The 19007-nt window shown below is 46.3% G+C and overlaps 1 protein-coding gene across 1 annotated transcript in view; it reads right to left on the bottom strand.

The window, feature by feature from the left end:
- Positions 1 to 1206: 1206 nt before the first annotated feature.
- The window catches only part of LOC134346558 (nuclear factor 7, brain-like), a 57793-nt gene continuing 39992 nt past the window's right edge, over positions 1207 to 19007 (bottom strand). The window contains exon 7 of the mRNA XM_063047974.1: positions 1207 to 1816. Within this exon, the coding sequence (XP_062904044.1) occupies positions 1284 to 1816 (533 nt within the window). The 3' untranslated portion in view covers positions 1207 to 1283. The remainder of the gene's footprint in view (positions 1817 to 19007) is intronic.

Here is a 19007-nt window from a genome sequence, read left to right as displayed (position 1 = left end):
ACCGAGCTGTAGAAAGGATGACATTCAGCTGGAATGTGTGCAGACAAGATTCACAGGAATGTTACCAGGGCTCAAGGGCTTCAGGAGAATCTGGATCGACCTCTGAATCCAAAACACTATCCACATCTCTCCTCAACATAGTTGATGTGTAAATGTGCAGAGCCCTGTTAGATTATGAGCTGGGTAAATACATTTATTCACCTCTGAATGGTCGTCCCCTCACTGTGCCTCCTCATCCTGACACTCCCGTTACCAGAAACATCATCCCTGCATCTACCTGGGGAGCCTGGAGCAAGTCTCAGACTCTCTCTCTGTCTCCACCACACACAAATACACACAGGGGACATCACCATTTACATTTCTCCATTGCGTCAATGACCAACACAGTCTGCCCGAGGATTGTGCTGGGATCAGCCTGCATGTGTTGCCACACTTCCGGCTCCAAAATATCATGTCCACGTCTCTGTGTTTTTCCTGCATTCCTGGGTATAAACTGTGTCCCAAAATGAATATCTGATTTAACGTAGAGATCCCGGCTCTATTTGTCTCATAAATTAGAGGAACAGCTCCCCATGTCCCGTCAGGGTGATCGTCAACCTGACAGCATCAACACCGAATTCTGAAACTTTTGGTAGCTGTTCCCTGTCACTTTTGCTATGTAAATGTCTCTCTCCTCCTGATCCACCAGCCCCATCACCCTATCTCTTTCCCCTCCCTCCCCCACCCTCTCTGTTCCCCATCACCCACACACTCCTCCCCACCTCCCTCCCTTTACTCCGGCCTCCACTTTCCCCTCCTGTCAGATTCCAAAATCTTCAGCCCTTTGTCACTGACACCTCTCACCTCCCAGTTTCTGACACATTTCCAAACTCCACCCCTCCCTCATCTATTACCCCTCACCTGGATCCACCCCTCACCTGTCCATTTCCCTCCACAGATGTTACCTGACACACTGGGAGATCCCGCCGCTTCGTGTGTTTCCGACAGTACATGTCCCGTGTTACCAAGATTCACCGTGACCTCCCTCTCCCAGTCAGCCCCACCACCACTTGTCCCAGTTACCCGGTCAGTCCCGGTGGACTTTAGCACCCGGCGGAGCCGGGGAGCTCAGGACCCGCCGCCCGCGGCTGCTGCTGAATCCGCGGTGTTTCTGTTCCGTTGACTGATGCGGTGAACGAGTTAAAATTAATGGATCGATAATTCTCACATCGTGTTTATTTCACTCTTCGCACATTTATATTTACACTGACTTACTCCTGACGCCGGTCCCGGACCCGACCCGTTTACAGACCCGGAGCGGAACCAGAGCAGATTCTCAGCCGCTCGTTTGGATATACTGTCCCGAATAAAGGATAAAGTTTCTCCGTGAATTTGTTCCCAGTGAAGGTGTGGAGATGGAACTTGGTCTCCGCGTTGTAAATTGAAACTGTCCCGGACTCGTAACTGAGATAAACTCCCACCCTCCCGGGGATGGGACCGGCAGGGAGACGGGACTCAGGGGAGGTGAGAACCTTCATCTCGTCACCATCCCGCCCGATGATCCAGAATCCGGTCTCCGGACTCCGTGTGACCCATCGCTTCCTCTCCACAGACTCTGCGGCGACTCCCAGACCCCAGCACCGATTCCCCGTCACCTCCACCTCCCAGTAATGTCTCCCCGATGTGAACCCCTCCGATCCCAGCACACAAGCCCAGTCTGTGAACCTCTTCCCGGTGTCAGGGAGACTCCTCTGGGTCTCGGTCCGTCTCACACTCTTACGATCCTCAGACACCTCGAGCAGCGGATGCGCCGTTTCCACATCCAGGGTGACAGAGACTGGGGGGAGAAGCAGAGAATTAGAGAGTCCCCGGGGATCGGGGGGGAGACTCGGGCAGCGCGGCCCCGGGACCGGACCGGGGGAGAGGCCGCTGGGCCTCAGGCACAGTCGGGTGGCCGACAGGACCCTTTCCCGGGTTTTACACAAACACAGCGGATGGACAACCAGCATCTTCACGAGGTTTTTCCCCGCCATGGAGAGCGGATTTTTCCTGATCAACACACTAGATTCTGGAGGATCTCAGCGGGTCAAGTAGCATGTGTTAAGGGAGATTTCAAGCAGAGACCTTACCTCAAGATTGGAAAGAAAGACGGGAGATAGCAGTGGAAACGGGTATGAGGAAGGAGAGGAGCAACAACTGGATCCAGATGAGGATGGAGTGAGTAAACACTGGAGGCATTTAAAGAGGAGGTCAGGCAGAATTCATTCATGCTGACCAACTCACTTTAATGAACTTGTTCCATTTGCCTCTATTTGCTCAATATTCCTTCAAACCTTTCCTACCCATGTGCCTGTCCAGATGTCTTTTAAATCATTGTAACTCTACCCACCTCTACAATTTCCTTTGCAGCTTCCTGAGCTCCAGGAAAACGACCCAGAATATCCAGCCTCTCCTTATAACCCAAACCCTCCAGTCCCAGTAACATCCTTGTAAATCTGTTCTATACCCTCTCAGTTTAATGACATTCTTCCTGCAGAAAGATCACCAGAATTGTACAGAGTGATCCAAATCATAAAGACGAGAAAGTCTGCGGATGCTGGAAATCCAAAGCAACACACACAAAACCTTGACCCAAAACATCGACTGTTTATTCATATCCATAGATGCTGCCTGATCTGCTGATTTCCTCCAGCAGTTTGTGTGTATTACTCTGCTCCAAATGTGGCCTTCCCAATGTCTTGTACACTCTTAACGTAAAGTCCCAGCTCCTGTACTCAGTATTCTGACTGATGAAGGCAATCACCTCCTGGTCTCTCTGTTCCACAACACTCTCCAGGGCCCCACTGATTCCTGTGTAATCTGGTCCTGGTTTACCCTCCAAAATGCAACACCCTCATATCTGAATTAAAATCAATTTCCATCCAATGGCCCAGAGACCCAATTAATCAAGATCTCATTGTAATCTTGGACAAAGCATAAGCAACAGGGTTATATAGTGGATAACACAATACTGTTTCACCATGGGGCGTTCTGGAGTTCAGAGTTCAATTGCGACACCATCTGTAAGGAGTTTGTACGGTCTCCCCGAGACCTCGTGCTTTTCCTCTGGGTGCTTGCGATTCATCCCTCAGATTGGGGAGGAGTGGACACGAGGAAGACCATCATTACTTGCAGTGGGATCTGGAGCAGCTGGAAAAATGGGCTGAAAAGTGTCAGCTGGAATTTAATGTAGACAAGTGTGAGCTGTTGCACTTCTGTAGGACCCCAGTGTAGGTCTTACACAGTGAATGGTTGGGCACTGAGGACTCTGTTCCACAGCAGATCTGGGAACACAGGGCCATAGTGCATCGAAAGTGGTGTCACAGGTAGATAATGTTAAAAAAAAAAAGCTTTTGTCACATTGGGCTTCATAAATCAAAGTATTGAATACAGGAGATGGGATGTTATGTTGAAGTTGTATGAGACCTGGTGAGGCCTAATTTGCAATATTGTGTACAGTTTTGGTCACCTACCTACAGGAAAGATGTAAACAAGATTGAAACAGTACAGAGAAAATTTACAGGGATGTAGCTAGGACTGGAGGACGTGAGACATAAGGAAAGATTGAATAGTTCAGGACTTTATTCCTGTAACATAGAAGACTGAGGAGAGATTTAATAGAGGTATACAAAATTATGAGGGTATGGATAGCGTAACTGCAAGCAGGCTTCTTCCACGGAGGTTGGGTGGGATTACAACCAGAGGTCATGTGTTAAAGGTGAAAGATGAAAAGTTTAAGGGGAATATGAGGGGAAACTGTTTCATTCAGAGGGTTGTGAGAGTGTGAACAAGCTGCCAGTGCAAGTGGTTCATACAAGCTCGATTTAAACATTTAAGAGAAGTTTGGACAGGTACATGGATGGTAGGAGTTGGAGGACGATGGTCCCAGTGCAGGTCGATGGGAGCAGGTAGTTTAAATGTTTCGGTATAGACTAGGTGGGCTGAAGGGCCTGTGTTGTTCGTTTCTATCACTCTGTGACGCTCGTACAAAGACGAGTTTGTAGGTTAAATGGTCATTGTACATTGCCCGTGATGAGGCTAGTTTTAAATAGTTGGGTTGCTGGGTGGAGCAGGTCATTGGTCTGGGACGGTCTGTTTCACACTGTATCTAAATAAATAAATAACCTCTTCACTGTCCATGAAACCACCAATTTTAGAGTCCTTCACAAACCTACTAAACACGTCACCTACATTCTCTCCAAATCATTCATATGAATGATGAAAAACAGTGGACCCAGCACCGATCCCTGCAGCACAACCGCTGGTCACAGGACTCCACCCAGACAATTCTGTATCCTATTCCAGATCGTACTGTATCCCATGTGATCCAACTCTCTGCTACCTTGTCAAATCCCTCACTAAACTCCATGGAGATAATGTCTACTGCACTTTCATCAGCTATAATTTATTTATTCAGATACAGCACGGAATAGACCCTTCCGGCCCTTTGACCCCCACCACCCAGAAACCCCTGATTTAATCCGAGCCTGACCCTGGAACAAGTTACAATGACCCCACCACCCAGCAACCCCTGATTTAATCCGAGCCTGACCATGGGACAAGTTACAATGACCCCCACCACCCAGAACCCCTGATTTAATCCGAGCCTCACCATGGGACAAGTTACAATGACCCCCACCACCCAGAAACCCCTGATTTAATCCGAGCCTGACCATGGGACAAGTTACAATGACCCCACCACCCAGAAACCCCTGATTTAATCCGAGCCTGACCATGGGACAAGTTACAATGACCCCCACCACCCAGAAACCCCTGATTTAATCCGAGCCTGACCATGGGACAAGTTACAATGACCCCACCACCCAGAAACCCCTGATTTAATCCGAGCCTGACCATGGGACAAGTTACAATGACCCCCACCACCCAGAAACCCCTGATTTAATCCGAGCCTGACCATGGGACAAGTTACAATGACCCCCACCACCCAGAAGCCCCTGATTTAATCCAAGCCTGACCATGGGACAAGTTACAATGACCCCCACCACCCAGCAACCCCTGATTTTATCCGAGCCTCACCATGGGACAAGTTACAATGACCCCCACCACCCAGAAGCCCCTGATTTAATCCGAGCCTGACCATGGGACAAGTTACAATGACCCCCACCACCCAGAAACCCCTGATTTAATCCGAGCCTGACCATGGGACAAGTTACAATGACCCGCACCACCCAGAAACCCCTGATTTAATCCGAGCCTGACCATGGGACAAGTTACAATGACCAATTAACCTGCCAACCGGTACGGGTTTGGACTGTGAAACCGGAGCACCTGGAAGAAACCCACGTGGTCATGGGGAACGTACAAACTCCTTACAGGCAGTGATGGGACATGAACCCGGGTCACTGGTACTGTAAAGTGTTGTGCTAACCACTATGCTACCGTACGGTCCATGCAGAAAACCAAGCTGGGTATCCCTGATTAGTCCTCACCTTTCCAAATGAATGTAGATCCCGTCTCTCAGAATTCCCTCCATTAATGTACCCTCCACTGACGTTAGGCTCACCGGTCTGTACTTCCCTGGCTTTTCCCTACAGCCGATCTTCAATAAATGTTCAACATTAGTCTCCCTCCAGTCTTCTGGCCCCTCACCCACAGCTATCGATGACACACATATCTCCAAAATGGGCTCCACACCTTCCTCCTGAGCTTCCCACAATGTCCTGGGATACACTCGATCAGGACCTGGGGATTTATAGACCTTTCTGCATTTTAGGACCTGCAGCACATTTGCTTCTGTAATGTGGTAGAAAATGAGGTCGATCATTTTCTGTAACACGGGGGAATTGAGGGTCCCGTGGAACTGGCACAGAAGAGGAGTTGAGAAATGATGACAGGGAAGGTTTAGCAGGATACAGGCAAAATGCAGGTGAATGGGCCGATGGGTGATCTGACAGAAATGTATAAGGTTACGAGGGGTGTAGATTGAGCAGATTGTTGAAATCTTCTTCCCACAGGAGGGGGATCAAATACAAGAGGTCACAGGTCTGAGGAGGGAGGAAGGAGTTTAAAGGTGAGTTTACTGGAACAGTGAGTGGTTGATTTTGGAACTTGCTGCCAGAGGAGGTGATGGAATCAGATACAATCACTGTGTTTCCGAGAAACTCAGCCAGACACTTTAATGGACAGGACACAGAAGGAGACTGACATAAATAGGTCAGAACAGAGGTGACGGGCCGAAGGGCCCATTTCGATACTGTACAACGATGACTCTGTGACTTTAAATGAACTGAATGACTGAGACCCCACAGCCTCCGGTGCAGAGAATTCCAGTCACACCATCCTCTGAGGGTCCACCCCATCCTGAGACAGTGACCCCTGACCCTCGACTCCTCAGACAGGGGAAACATCCTCCCTGCATCCTGCCTGCTGCATTTGGAAAGACAAGGACAGATCAGGGACAGTCAGCATGCCGTTGTGCATGGAAAATCACGGCTCACAAACTCCAGTTTGTTGAAGAGGTGACAGAGAGGATTGACCAGGACAAGGTGGTAGACATTGTCCACATGAACTTCACCAAGGCCTTTGATGTTGATGATAGACCATACTTGGAGTATTGTGGACATTTCTGGTTCCCCGACTATGGGAAGATATCATTACACTGGTCAGGAAGCTTCAGGAGGCTGTATCAATGGCCAGAGGGCTTGGGTTAAAAGGAGATACTGGATAAGCTGGGGACATTTCCCTGGAGCGATGGATGTTGAGGGGTGACCCCATTTCAAGGTATATAAAATCATAAGAGGCAGATGTAAGGTGTAGGCTCATGGTCTTTTTCCCATAAAGGGGGAGTCCAAAACCAGAGGACAGAGAGGGAACGTGAGAGGGGGAAGTTTTTTAAGGGAGGTGCAGGGCAACCAGTGACCAATCGGCATCTGGGATTGATGAATAAGAACAAATTAAAGGAAGACAGGCAAACACAGCAGCCATCGTCTGAGTGGACATCGTCAGAGTGGTGATCTTGAGGCTTCAGCTCTTCAAGGCTTAACAGGGAGAAAAAAATAAATAAAAGGCATCCGTTAGTCTTGCGAGACCATGGATCTGCACCTGGAAAGTCTTCACTCTCCAGGGCGCAGGCCTGGACAAGGTTGTATGGAAGACCGGCAGTTGCCCATGCTGCAAGTCTCCCCTCTCCACCACACCGATGTTGTCCAAGGGAAGGGCATTAGGACTCATACAGCTTGGCACCAGTGTCGTTGCAGAGCACTGTGTGATTAAGACACAACACACTGCCTCGGTTGGGGCTCAAACTCACCACCTGGTTAAGAGAAAGCAAAGGAAAGAAAAGCTCTTCTTTTTTCCTTCTCTTCTTTGTATCTGCTCAGCCAGGACAGTAGAGATGCCAGGCAGGATAGACAAATGCTCCTCTTGTGGGATGTGGGAAGGCAGGGAGACCTCCAGTGTCCCGGAGGACTACAACTATGAGATGTACATCCAGTTGCAGCTTCTGACAAACCACGTTAAGGAGTTGTAGCTGGAACTGGGTGAACTCCGGATCATTCGGGAGGCTGAAGGGATGAGAGACAGGACGTACAGGGAGGTAATTACAACAAGGTGCAGGACACGGAAACTGGGTGACAGTCAGGAAGGGGAAAGGGTTGAGGGAGCCAGTGTATAGTACCCCTATGGACATCCCCTCAACAACAGGATACTGTCCAGGGGAGATGACCTAACAGAGGAAAGTCACAGTGGTCAGGTCCCGGCTACTGAGTCTGCCTCTGTGACTCAGAAGGGAAGGGGGAGAGGAGGGATGCTGTGGTGACAGGGATTTGTTAGTTGGGGAAAAGGACAGGAGGCTCTGTGGGTGAGAACGAGATTCCCAGATGGGATGTTGCCTCCCGGGTGCCAGGGTCTGGGATATGTGGGATTGAGTCCTCAGCATTCTTAAGTGTGAGGGTGAACAGCCAGAAGTCGTGCTCCATATTGGTACCACTGACATGGGTAGGATGAGTGACGAGGTTCTGCAAAGGGAGTTCAAGGCGTTAGGTGCTGAGTTAAAGGGCAGGACCTCCAGGGTTGTGATCTCAGGATTGGTCTCCGTGCCACGTGCTGGTGAGGCCAGAACAAGCAAGATTATACAGTTTAATATGTGACTAAGGAGTTGATGTAGGAGGCAGGGCATAAAATTTTTGGATCATTGGGCTCCTGTGATCACAATTCTATCTCCTTTACCATAGCATTGGAGAGGGATAGGAACAGGCAAGTTAGGAAAGCGTTTAATTGGAGTAAGGGGAAATATGAGGCTATCAGGCAGGAACTTGGAAGCATAAATTGGAAACAGATGTTCTCAGGGAAACAAATAGGATTAGGACAGGATGAAGGAAAATCCCAGGGCATTCTACAAATATGTGAAGAGGATAAGATGTGAGAGAATAGGATCAATCAAGTGTGACAGTGGAAAAGTGTGTATGGAACCACACGAGATAGCAGAGGTACTTAATGAATACTTTGCTTCAGTATTCACCATGGAAAAGGATCTTGGCGTTTGTAGGGATGGTTTACAACGGTCTGAAAAGCTTGATCATGTAGATATTAAGAAAGAGGACGTGCTGGAGCTTTTGGAAAGTATCAAGTTGGATAAGTCACTGGGACCAGAGGAGATGTACCCCAGGCTACTGTGGGAAGCGAGGAAGGAGATTGCTGAACCTCTGGAGAGTTTCTGGAGGATTGGAGGGTTGCGGATGTTGTTATCTTATTCAAGAAAGCGAGTCGGGATAGCCCAGGAAATTATAGACCAGTGAGTCTTACTTCAGTGGTTGGTAAGTTGAAGGAGAAGATCCTGAGGGGCAGGATTTATGAACATTTGGAGAGGCATAATATGATTAGGAATAGTCAGCATGGCTTTGTCAAAGGCAGGTTGTGCCTTACAAGCCTGATTGAATTTTGGAGGATGTGACTAAACACATTGATGATGGTAGAAAAGTATATGGATTTCAGCAAGGCATTTGACAAGATACCCCATGCAAGGCTTTTTGAGAAAGTAAGGAGGCATGGGATCCAAGGGGACATTGCTTTGTGGATCCAGAACTGGCTTACCCACAGAAGGCAAAGAGTGGTTGTAGACTGGTCATATTATGCATGGAGGTCGGGGACCAGTGGTGTGCCTCAGGGATCTGTTTTGGGACCCCTACTGTTCGTGATTTTTATAAATGACCTGCAGGAGGAAGTGGAGGGATGGGTTAGTAAATTTGCTGATGACACAAAGGTTGGGGTGTTGTGGATAGTGTGGAGGGCTGTCAAAGGTTACAGCGGGAAATTGATAGGATGCAAAACTGGGCTGAGAAGAGGCAGATGGAGTTCAACCCAGATAACTGTTAGGTGGTTCATTCTGACAGGTCAAATATGATGGCAGAATATAGTATTAATGACACTTGGACTCTTGGCAGTGTGGAGGATCAGAGGGTTCTTGGGGTCGGAGTCCATCGGACACTCAAAGCTGCTACGTAGGTTGACTCTGTAGTTAAGCAGGCAGGCAGTGCATAGGCCTTCATCAATTGAGGTAATGAGTTTAGGAGCTGAGAGATAATGTTGCAGTAATATGGGACCCTGGTCAGACCCCACTTGGAGTACTGTGCTCAATTCCGGTCACCTCACTACAGGAAGGATGTGGAAACCATGCAAAGGATGGCGAGGATATTCACAAGGATGCTGCCTGGATTGGGAAGCATGCCTTATGAGAATAGGTTGAGTGAACTCGGCCTTTTTTCCTTGGAGCGACGGACGATGAGAAGTGACCTGATAGAGGTGCATAAGATGATGAGAGGTATTGATCGTGTGGATAGTCAGAGGCTTTTTCCCGGGGCTGAAATGGCTAACATAAGAGGGCACAGTTTTAAGCTGCTTGGAAGTAGGTACAGAGGAGATGTCAAGAGTAAGTTTTTTTTAAACACAGAGTGTGGTGAGTGCGTGGAATGGGCTGCTGGTGACAGTGGTGGAGGCAGATACGATAGGGTCGTTTAAGAGCCTCCTGGATAGGTACATGAATCTTAGAAAAATAGAGGGCTTTGGGTAACCCTAGGTAAATTCTCAGGTAAGGACATGTTCGGCACAGCTTTGTGGGCCTAAGGGCCTGTATTCTGCTGTAGGTTTTCTATGTCTTTTTGTTTCTACATCCCACAGAATAAGTACTCTGAAGGCAGGATGTGGCTAACAAGAGAAGTCAAAGCCAACATAAAAGCCAAAGAGAGGGAATAAAACAGAGCAAAGAGTAGTGGAAAGTCAGAGGATTGGGAAGCTTTCAAAAGGCAACTAAAAAAGTCATTAAGGTAAAGAGGGATTACAAAACTAAGTTAGCCAATAATATTAAAAAGGACAACAAAAGTTTCTTCAGATACATAAAATTTAAAAGACCATAAGACATGGGAGTAGAATTAGGCCATCTGCCCATCGACTCTGCTCCGCCATTCAATCATGGCTGATCCGATTTTTTATTTCCTCCTCAAACCCAGTTTCCAGCCTTCTCCCCGTAACCTTTGAAACCATGTCCATTCAAGAACTTATCAACCTCTGCCTTAAATACACCCAACGACCTGTCCTCCACAGCTGCATGTGGCAACAAATTTAACAAACTCACCACCCTTTGGCTAAAGAAATTTCTCCTCATCTCTGTTTTGAAAGGGCGCCCCTCTATCCTGAGGCTGTGCCTTCTTGTCCTGGACTCTCCCACCATGGGAACCATCCTTTCCACATCTACTCTGTCTATGCCTTTCAAGATTCGAAAGGTTTCAATGAGATTCCCCCCCCCGCCCCCCATCATCCTTCTGAATTTCAGTGAGTACAGACCCAGAGCCATAAAACGATCCTTGTATGATAACCCTTTCATTCCTGGCATTATCCTTGTGAACCTCCTCTGGAACCTCTCCAATGCCAGCACATCTTCCTCAGATGAGGTGCCCAAAACTGTTCACAATATTCAAGGTGAGGCCTCACCAGTGACTTTTAAAGCCTCAGTATCACATCCCTGCTCTTGTATTCTAGACCTCTTGAAATGAATGCTAACATAGCATTTGCCTTCCTCACTACCGACTCAACCTGCAAGTTAACCTTTAGGGTGTTCTACACAAGGACTCCCAAGTCCCTGTGCATCTCAGATTTAGATCTCAGATCCCATTTAGAAAATAGTCTGCACATTTATTTCTACTACCAATGTGCATGACCATACATTTTCCAACATTGTATTTCATTTGCCACTTTCTTGCCCATACTCTTAATGTGTCTAAGTCCTTCTGCATCCCACCTGTTTCCTCAAAGTGACCTGCCCATCCACCAATCTTTGTATCATCTGCAAACTTGGAAAAAAACCCATCTATTCCATCATCTAAATCGTTAATATACAGCATAAAAAGAAGTGGTCCCAACACTGACCCCTGCCGAACACCACAAGTCACTGACAGCCAACCAGAAAATGATCCTTTGGTTCCCTCTTGCTGCCTCCTTCCAATCAGTCAATGCTGTAACCATGCCAGTATCTTTCCTGTATAACATGGGCTCTAACTCGGTAAGCAGCCTTTTGTGTGGGACCTTGTCAAAGGCCTTCTGAATGTCCAAATACACAACATCCACTGCAGCCCCTTTGTCTATCCTACTTGTAATCTCCTCAAAGAATTCCAACATGTTCGTCAGGCAGGATTTTCCCTGAAGGAAACCATGCTGACTTTATACTATCTCGTCCTGTGTCACCATGTACTCCATCACCTTATCCTTAACAATTGACTCAAACATCTTCCCAGCTACTGAAGTCAGGCTAATTGGTCTATAATTTCCTTTCTGCTGCCTTCCTCCTTTCTTAAAGAGTGGAGTGACATTTGCAAATTTCCAGTCCTCTGACACCATGCCAGAGTCCAATCATTTTTGAAAGGTCATTTCTAATGCCACCACAATCTCTAATGCGACCTCTTTCAAAACCTTAGGCTGCAGTTCCTCTGGTCTGGGTGACTTATGAACCTTTAGGTCTTTCAGCTTTTTGAGCACCTTCTCTCTTGTAACAGTAACTTCACCAACTTCTCTTCCTTCACACACTACAACATCAGGCACACTGCCAGTGTCTTCCACAGTGCAGCCTGATGCAAAATAGTCATTTTGTTCATCAGCCGTCTCCTTGTCCCCTGTTATTATTTCTCCTGCCTCATTTTCTAGCGGTCCTGTATCCACTCTCATTTCTCTGTTATTTTTAACACACTTGAAAAAACTTTTACCGTCTACTTTGATATTATTTGCTAGCTTGCTTTCATATTTCATTTTTTTCCCTTCCAATGATTTTTTTAGTTGCTCTCTGTAGGTTTTTAAAAACTTCCCAATCTGCTATCGTCCCACTAATTTTTTGTTTGTTGTCTGCTCTTTCTTTTGCTTTTACAATAGCTTGGACTTCCCTTGTCAGCCACGGTTGTACTATTTTACCATTTGAGTATTTCTTCATTTTTGGAAGAAATGAAGAAATACTCATGTCCTGCACCTTCCTCATTTTTCCCAGAAACACACACCATTGCTGCTCTGCTGACATCCCTGCCAGCAGCTCTTTCCAATTTACTTTGGCCGACTCCTCTCTCATACCACTGTAATTTCCCTTACTCCACTGAAATACTGCTACATCAGCCTTTACTTTCTCCCTATCCAGTTACAAGTTGAACTCAATCATACTGTGATCTCTGATTCCGAAGGGTTCTTTTACCTTCAATTCCCTAATCGCCTCCGGTTCATTACATAACAGCCAGTCCAGTATAGCTGATCCCCTGGTAGATCAAACTGATTTAAATGCCATCTCTTAGGCATTCAACAAACTCACTCTCTTGAGATCCATTACCAACCTGATTTTCCCAATCGACCTGCATGTTAAAATCTCCCATCACTACCATAACATTGCCCTTTTGACATGCCTGTTCCATTTCCTGTTGTAATCTGTGTTCCAATTCCCTGGTCTGTTGGGAGGCCTGTATATAACTGCCATCAACGTCTTTTTATCCTTGCAGTTTCTTAACTCAACCCACAAGTATTCAACATCTTCCGATCCTATGTCACTTCCTTCTACTGACTTGATGCCATTCTTTACCAGTAGAGCCACACCACCCCCTCTGCCTACCTTCCTATCACTCCGATATAATGTGTAACCTTGGATATTCAGCTCCCAAATACAACCATCCTTCAGCCACAATTCAGTGATGGCTATAAAATCCTACCTGGCAATTTGTAATCGTGCAACAAGATCATCCACTTTACTTCTTACACTACGTGCATTTAGATACATCATCTTGAGTACCGTATTTGCTGTCCTTTCTGATTCTGCATCCCTAATGATTTGATACTCAGCCTGTTGGCTGCAACTGAGGCCCATCACATGCCTGCCCTTCCTGACAGTCTGACTGCACGCTATCTTTATTTTTCACTATCCGTCCTATCCTAAGTCCCTCACCCCGGTTCCCACCCCGCTACCACATTCGTTTAAACCCTCCCCAACAGCTCTAACAAACCTGCCCGTGAGAATATTGGTTCCCCTCGGTTCAGGTGCAACCCATCACTTTTGAACAGGTCATACCTCCCCCAGAAGAGATCCCAGTGATCCAAGAACCTGAAGCCCTGCCCCCTGCACCAGCTTCACAGCCACAAATTTATCTGCCAAATCATCCTGTTTCTACCCTCACTGGCACGTGGCATCGGGGGCAATCTAGAAATTAGTACCTGGGAGACGCTATTTTCTGGATTAGAGGGAGGCAAGAGTGGATATCAGACTGCTGGAAAACAATGTTGGGGAGGTAGTAATGGGGGACAATGAAGGGGTGGATGAACTGAAGACGTATTTTGCATCAGTCTTCACTGTGGAAGAGACGAGCAGGATGGTGGAAGTTACAGGTGTCAGATGGCATGCCGTGCGTGAAGTTCGCATTACCAGAGAACAGGTTCTTGGGAAACTGAAAGAAATTAAGGTAGATGTCCACCTGGACTAGATGGTGAACATGCCAGAGTTCTGAAAGAGGTGGCTGAAGAGATCGTGGAGGCATTAGTAATGATCCTTCAAGAATCACTAGATTCTTGAATGGTTCTGGAAGACTGCAAAGTTCTAAATGTCTCTCCACTGTTCAAGAAGAGAGAGGCAGAATAAAGGAAACTCTGGGCCAGTTAGGCTGACCTCAGTGGCTGGGAAGATGTTGAAGTTAATTATTGAGGAGGAGTTGTCAGGGTACTTGGAGGCTCAGGATAAAATAGGCCGTAGTCAGCATGGTTTCCTCAAGGAAAAATCTTGCCTGACAAATCTGTTGGAATTCTTTGAAGAAATAACAAGCCAGATAAACAAAGAAGAATCATTGATGTTGTGTACTTGGATTTTCAGAAAGCCTTTGACAAGGTGCCACACATGAGGCTACTTAACAAGCTACGAGCCCACGGTATTACAGGAAAGATCCCAGTATGGACAAAGCAGTGGCTGATTGGCAGGAGGCAAAGAGTGGGAATAAATGGAACCTTTTCTGCCTGGCTGCCAGTGTCTAGTGGTCTGTGTTGGGACTGATTCTTTATACATTGTATGTCAATTATTTGAATGATAGAATTAATGGCTTTGTTAAAGAGTTTGCAGACGATATGAAGATAGGTGGAAGGGCAGGTACTTTTGAGGAGGTAGAGAAGCTTCAGAAGGATTTAGATAATTTTGGAGAATAAGACCATAAGACAAAGGAGCAGAAGCCGGCCATTCGGCCCATGGAGGCTGCTCCGCCATTCTATCATGAGCTGATCCATTCTCCCATTTAGTCCCACTCCCCCGCCTTCTCACCATAACCTTTGATGCCCTGGCTACTCAGATACGAATCAATCTCTGCCTTAAATACACCCAATGACTTGGCCTCCACTGCTGACCGTGGCAACAAATTCCATAGATTCACCACCCTCTGACGAAAAAAATTTCTTCGCATTTCTGTTCTGAATGGGCGCCCTTCAATCCTTAAGTCATGCCCTCTCATACTAGACTCCCCCATCATGGGAAACAACTTTGCCACATCCACTTTGTCCATGCCTTTCGACATTCAAAATATTTCTATGAGGTCTCCCCTCATTCTTCTAAACTCCAAGGAATACAGTCCAAGAGCGGACAAATGTTCCTCATATGTTAACCCTCTCATTCCCGGAATCATTCTAGTGAATCTTCTCTGTACCCTCTCCAATGTCAGGACATCCTTTCTTAAATAAGGAGTCCAACATTGCCCACAGTACTCCAAGTGAGGTCTCACCAGCACCTAAAAGACCCTCAACATCACATCCCTGCTCCTATACTCTATTCCTCTAGAAATGAATACCAACATTGCATTCGCCTTCTTCACCACCGACTCAACCTTGAGGATAACCTTAAGGGTATCTTGTATGAGGACTCCCAAGTCCTGTTGCATCTCCGAACTTTGAATTCCTTCCCCATTTAAATAATAGTCTGCCCATTTATTTTTTCTGCCAAAGTGCATAACCATACACTTTCCAACATTGTACTTCATTTGCCACGTCTTTGCCCATTCTTCCAATCTATCCAAGTCTCTCTGCAGACTCTCCGTTTCCTCAGCACTACCGGCCCCTCCACCTACCTTCGTATCGTCAGCAAACTTAGCCACAAAGCCATCTATTTCATAATCCAAATCGTTGATGTACAATGTAAAAAGAAGCGGCCCCAACACGGACCCAGTGGAACACCACTGGTAACCGGCAGCCAGCCAGAATAGGATCCCTTTATTCCCACTCTCTGTTTCCTGCCAATCAGCCAACACTCTATCCACGTATGTATCTTTCCTGTAATTCCATGGGCTCTTATCTTGTTAAGTAGCCTCATGTGTGGCACCTTGTCAAAGGCCTTTGGAAAATCCAAATATACAACATCCACTGCATCTCCCTTGTCTAGCCTACCGGTAATTTCCTCAAAAAATTATAATAGGTTTGTCAGGCAGGATTTTCCTTTAAGGAATCCATGCTGTGTTCTGCCTATCTTGTCATATGCCTCTAGGTACTCTGTAACCTCATCCTTGACAATCGACTCCAACAACTTCCCAACCACCAATGTCAAGCTAACAGGTCTATAATTTCCTTTTTGCTTCCTTGCCCCTTCATAAATAGTGGAGTGACATTTGCAATCTTCCAGTCCTCCGGAACCATGCCAGAATGTATCGACTTTTGAAAGATTATCGCTAATGCCTCCGCAATCTCCACAGCTACTTCCTTCAGAACACGAGGGTGTATTCCATCTGGTCCAGGAGATATATCTACCTTTAGACTATTCAGCTTCCTGAGTACTTTCTCTGTCGTAATTGTGACTGCGCACACTTCTCTTCCCTGCCACCCTTGAGTGTCCGGTATACTGCTGATGTCTTCCTCAGTGAAGACTGATGCAAAATACTCGTTCAGTTCCTCTGCCATCTCCTTATCTCCCATGACAATTTCTCCAGCATCATTTTCTATCGGTCCTATATCTACTCTCACCTGTCTTTTACTCTTTATATACTTGGAAAAGCTTTTAGTATCCTCTTTGATATTATTTGCTAGCTTCCTTTCATAGCTAATCTTTTCTCTCTTAATGACCTTCTTGGTTTCCTTTTGTAAGGTTTTAAAAACTTCCCAATCCTCTGTCTTCCCACTAATTTTTGCTTCCTTGTATGCCCTCTCCTTTGCTTTAACTTTGGCTTTGACTTCTCTTGTCAACCACAGTTGCATTCCTATTCCAGTCGAAAATTTATTCTTTTTTGGAATATACCTGTCTTGCACCTTCCTCACTTCTCGCATAAACTCCAGCCACTGCTGCTCTGCTGTCTTTCCCGCCAGTGTCCCTTTCCAGTCAACTTTGGCCAGTTCCTCTCTCATGCCACTGTAATTTCCTTTACTCCACTGAAATACCGACACATCAGATTTCGGCTTCTCTTCTTCAAATTTCACAGTGAACTCAATTATGTTATGATCACTGCCTCCTAAGGGCTCCTTCACCTCAATCTCTCTAATCACCTCCGGTTCATTACACAATACTCAATCCAGTACAGCCGATCCCCTAGTGGGCTCAACAACAAGCTGTTCTAAAAAGCCATCTTGCAGACATTCTACAAATTCTCTCTCTTGAGATCCAGTGCCGACCTGATTTTCCAAATCCACTCGCAGGTTAAAACCCCCACAATTATCACAACACTGCCCTTCTGACAAGCCTTTTCTATTTCCTGTTGTAATTTGTAGTCCACATCCCTGCAGCTGTTTGGAGGCTTATAAATAACTGCCATCAGGGTCCTCTTACCCCTGCAACTTCTCAGCTCAACCCATAAAGATTCTGCACCTTCCGATCCTATATCACCTCTTTCTAATGATTTAATATAATTTCTTACCAATAAAGCTATGCCTTCCCCTCTGCCTACCTTCCTGTCCTTCCGATACACCGTGTATCCTTGGACGTTCAGCTCCCAGAGACATGCATCCTTTAGCCATGTCTCAGTGATGGCCACAATATCATACTTGCCAATCTGTAGCTGTACGACAAGATCATCCACCTTATTCCTTATGCTGCGTGCATTTAAGTATAACACCTTAAGACCAGTATTTGGTACTTTTCACTTTGATTTCACTGCAACTTTATTGCACTGCAACTCATCCCAATGGCTACAAATTTGCCCATCACCTGCCTGTCTTTCCTGCTCACTATCTTAGATTTCCCCTTCCTCTGCTCTGTCATTCCGGTTCCCATCCCCCTGCCAAATTAGTTTAAACCCTCCCTAACAGCTCCATTAAACTTTCCCACCAGGATATTGGTCCCCTTCGGGTTCAGGTGTAATCTGTCCTTTTTGAACAGGTCATTCTTCCCCCAGAAGAGACCCAATTATCCAAGAATCTGAAGCCCTGCCCTCTGCACCAGTCTCTTAGCCATACATTCATCTGCCTGATCCTACTATTCTTGCCCTCACTAGTACGTGTCACAGGTAGCAATCCCGAGATTACTACCCTGGAGGTCCTGCTTCTCAGCTTCCTTCTTAACTCCTGGAAATCTCTCTTCAGGCAAAGAAATGGCAGATGGAATACAGTGTCGGTAAGTGTATGGTCGTGCGCTTTGGTGAAAAAAACATAAGTCATAACTATTTTCTAAATGGAGAGAAAATATAAAAAAACTGAGGGGCAAAGTGAGTTGGGAGACCTTGTGCAGCATTCCGTAAATTTTAATTTGCAGATTGAGTCTGTGGTGAGGAAGGGAAATCTGATGTTAGGATTCATTTCAAGAAGACTAGAACATAAAAGCAAGGATGTAATGTTGAAACTTTATAAGGGACTGGTCAGGCCTCACCTGGAGTATTGTGAGCAGGTTTGGGCCCTTTATCTCAGAAAGGATGAGCTGAAACTGGACAGGGTTCAAACGAGATTTATGAAAATGATTCCAGTGTTGAATGGCTTGTCATATGAGCGGCGTTTGATGGCTCTGGGCCTGTATTCACTGGAATTCAGAAGAATGAGGGGTGATCTCATTGAAATCTATCATTGAAAGGATTTGATAGAGTGGATATGGAGAGGATGTTTCCTGTGGTGGGAGAGTCTAAGACCAGAGGACACAGTCTCAAAATGGGGAAGCATTCTTTTAGGACGGAAATGTGGAGGAATTTCTGTAGTCAGAGAGTGGTGAATCTGAGGAATTCTTTGCCACAAGCTGAGGTGGATGTCAAGTCTTTATGTATATTTAAGGCAGAGGTTGATAGATTCTTGACTGGTCAGGGCATGAAGGGATGTGGGGAGATGGCAGGAGATCTGGGCCGAGAGGAAAATTGGATCAGCTACGATGAAATGGCAGAGCACACTCAATGGGCAAAATGGCCTAATTCTGCTCCTATATCTTAGTCTTATGGTCTATGGTTTAATTAAAATATTTTAAAATAAATTTAGACAGGTACACAGATAGGAAATGGTTAGAGGGATATGGGACAAACACACAGAAATGGGGCTTACTCAAGAAGACATCTTAGCCCGGATGGATGAGTTGGGCCATGGGTTCAACA

This window comes from Mobula hypostoma, chromosome 5 (genome assembly GCF_963921235.1).
Source record: "Mobula hypostoma chromosome 5, sMobHyp1.1, whole genome shotgun sequence".
NCBI lineage: Eukaryota > Metazoa > Chordata > Chondrichthyes > Myliobatiformes > Myliobatidae > Mobula > Mobula hypostoma.
Note: the sequence above shows the minus strand (reverse complement) of the source record. Positions and strands in the feature narration are given on the sequence as shown.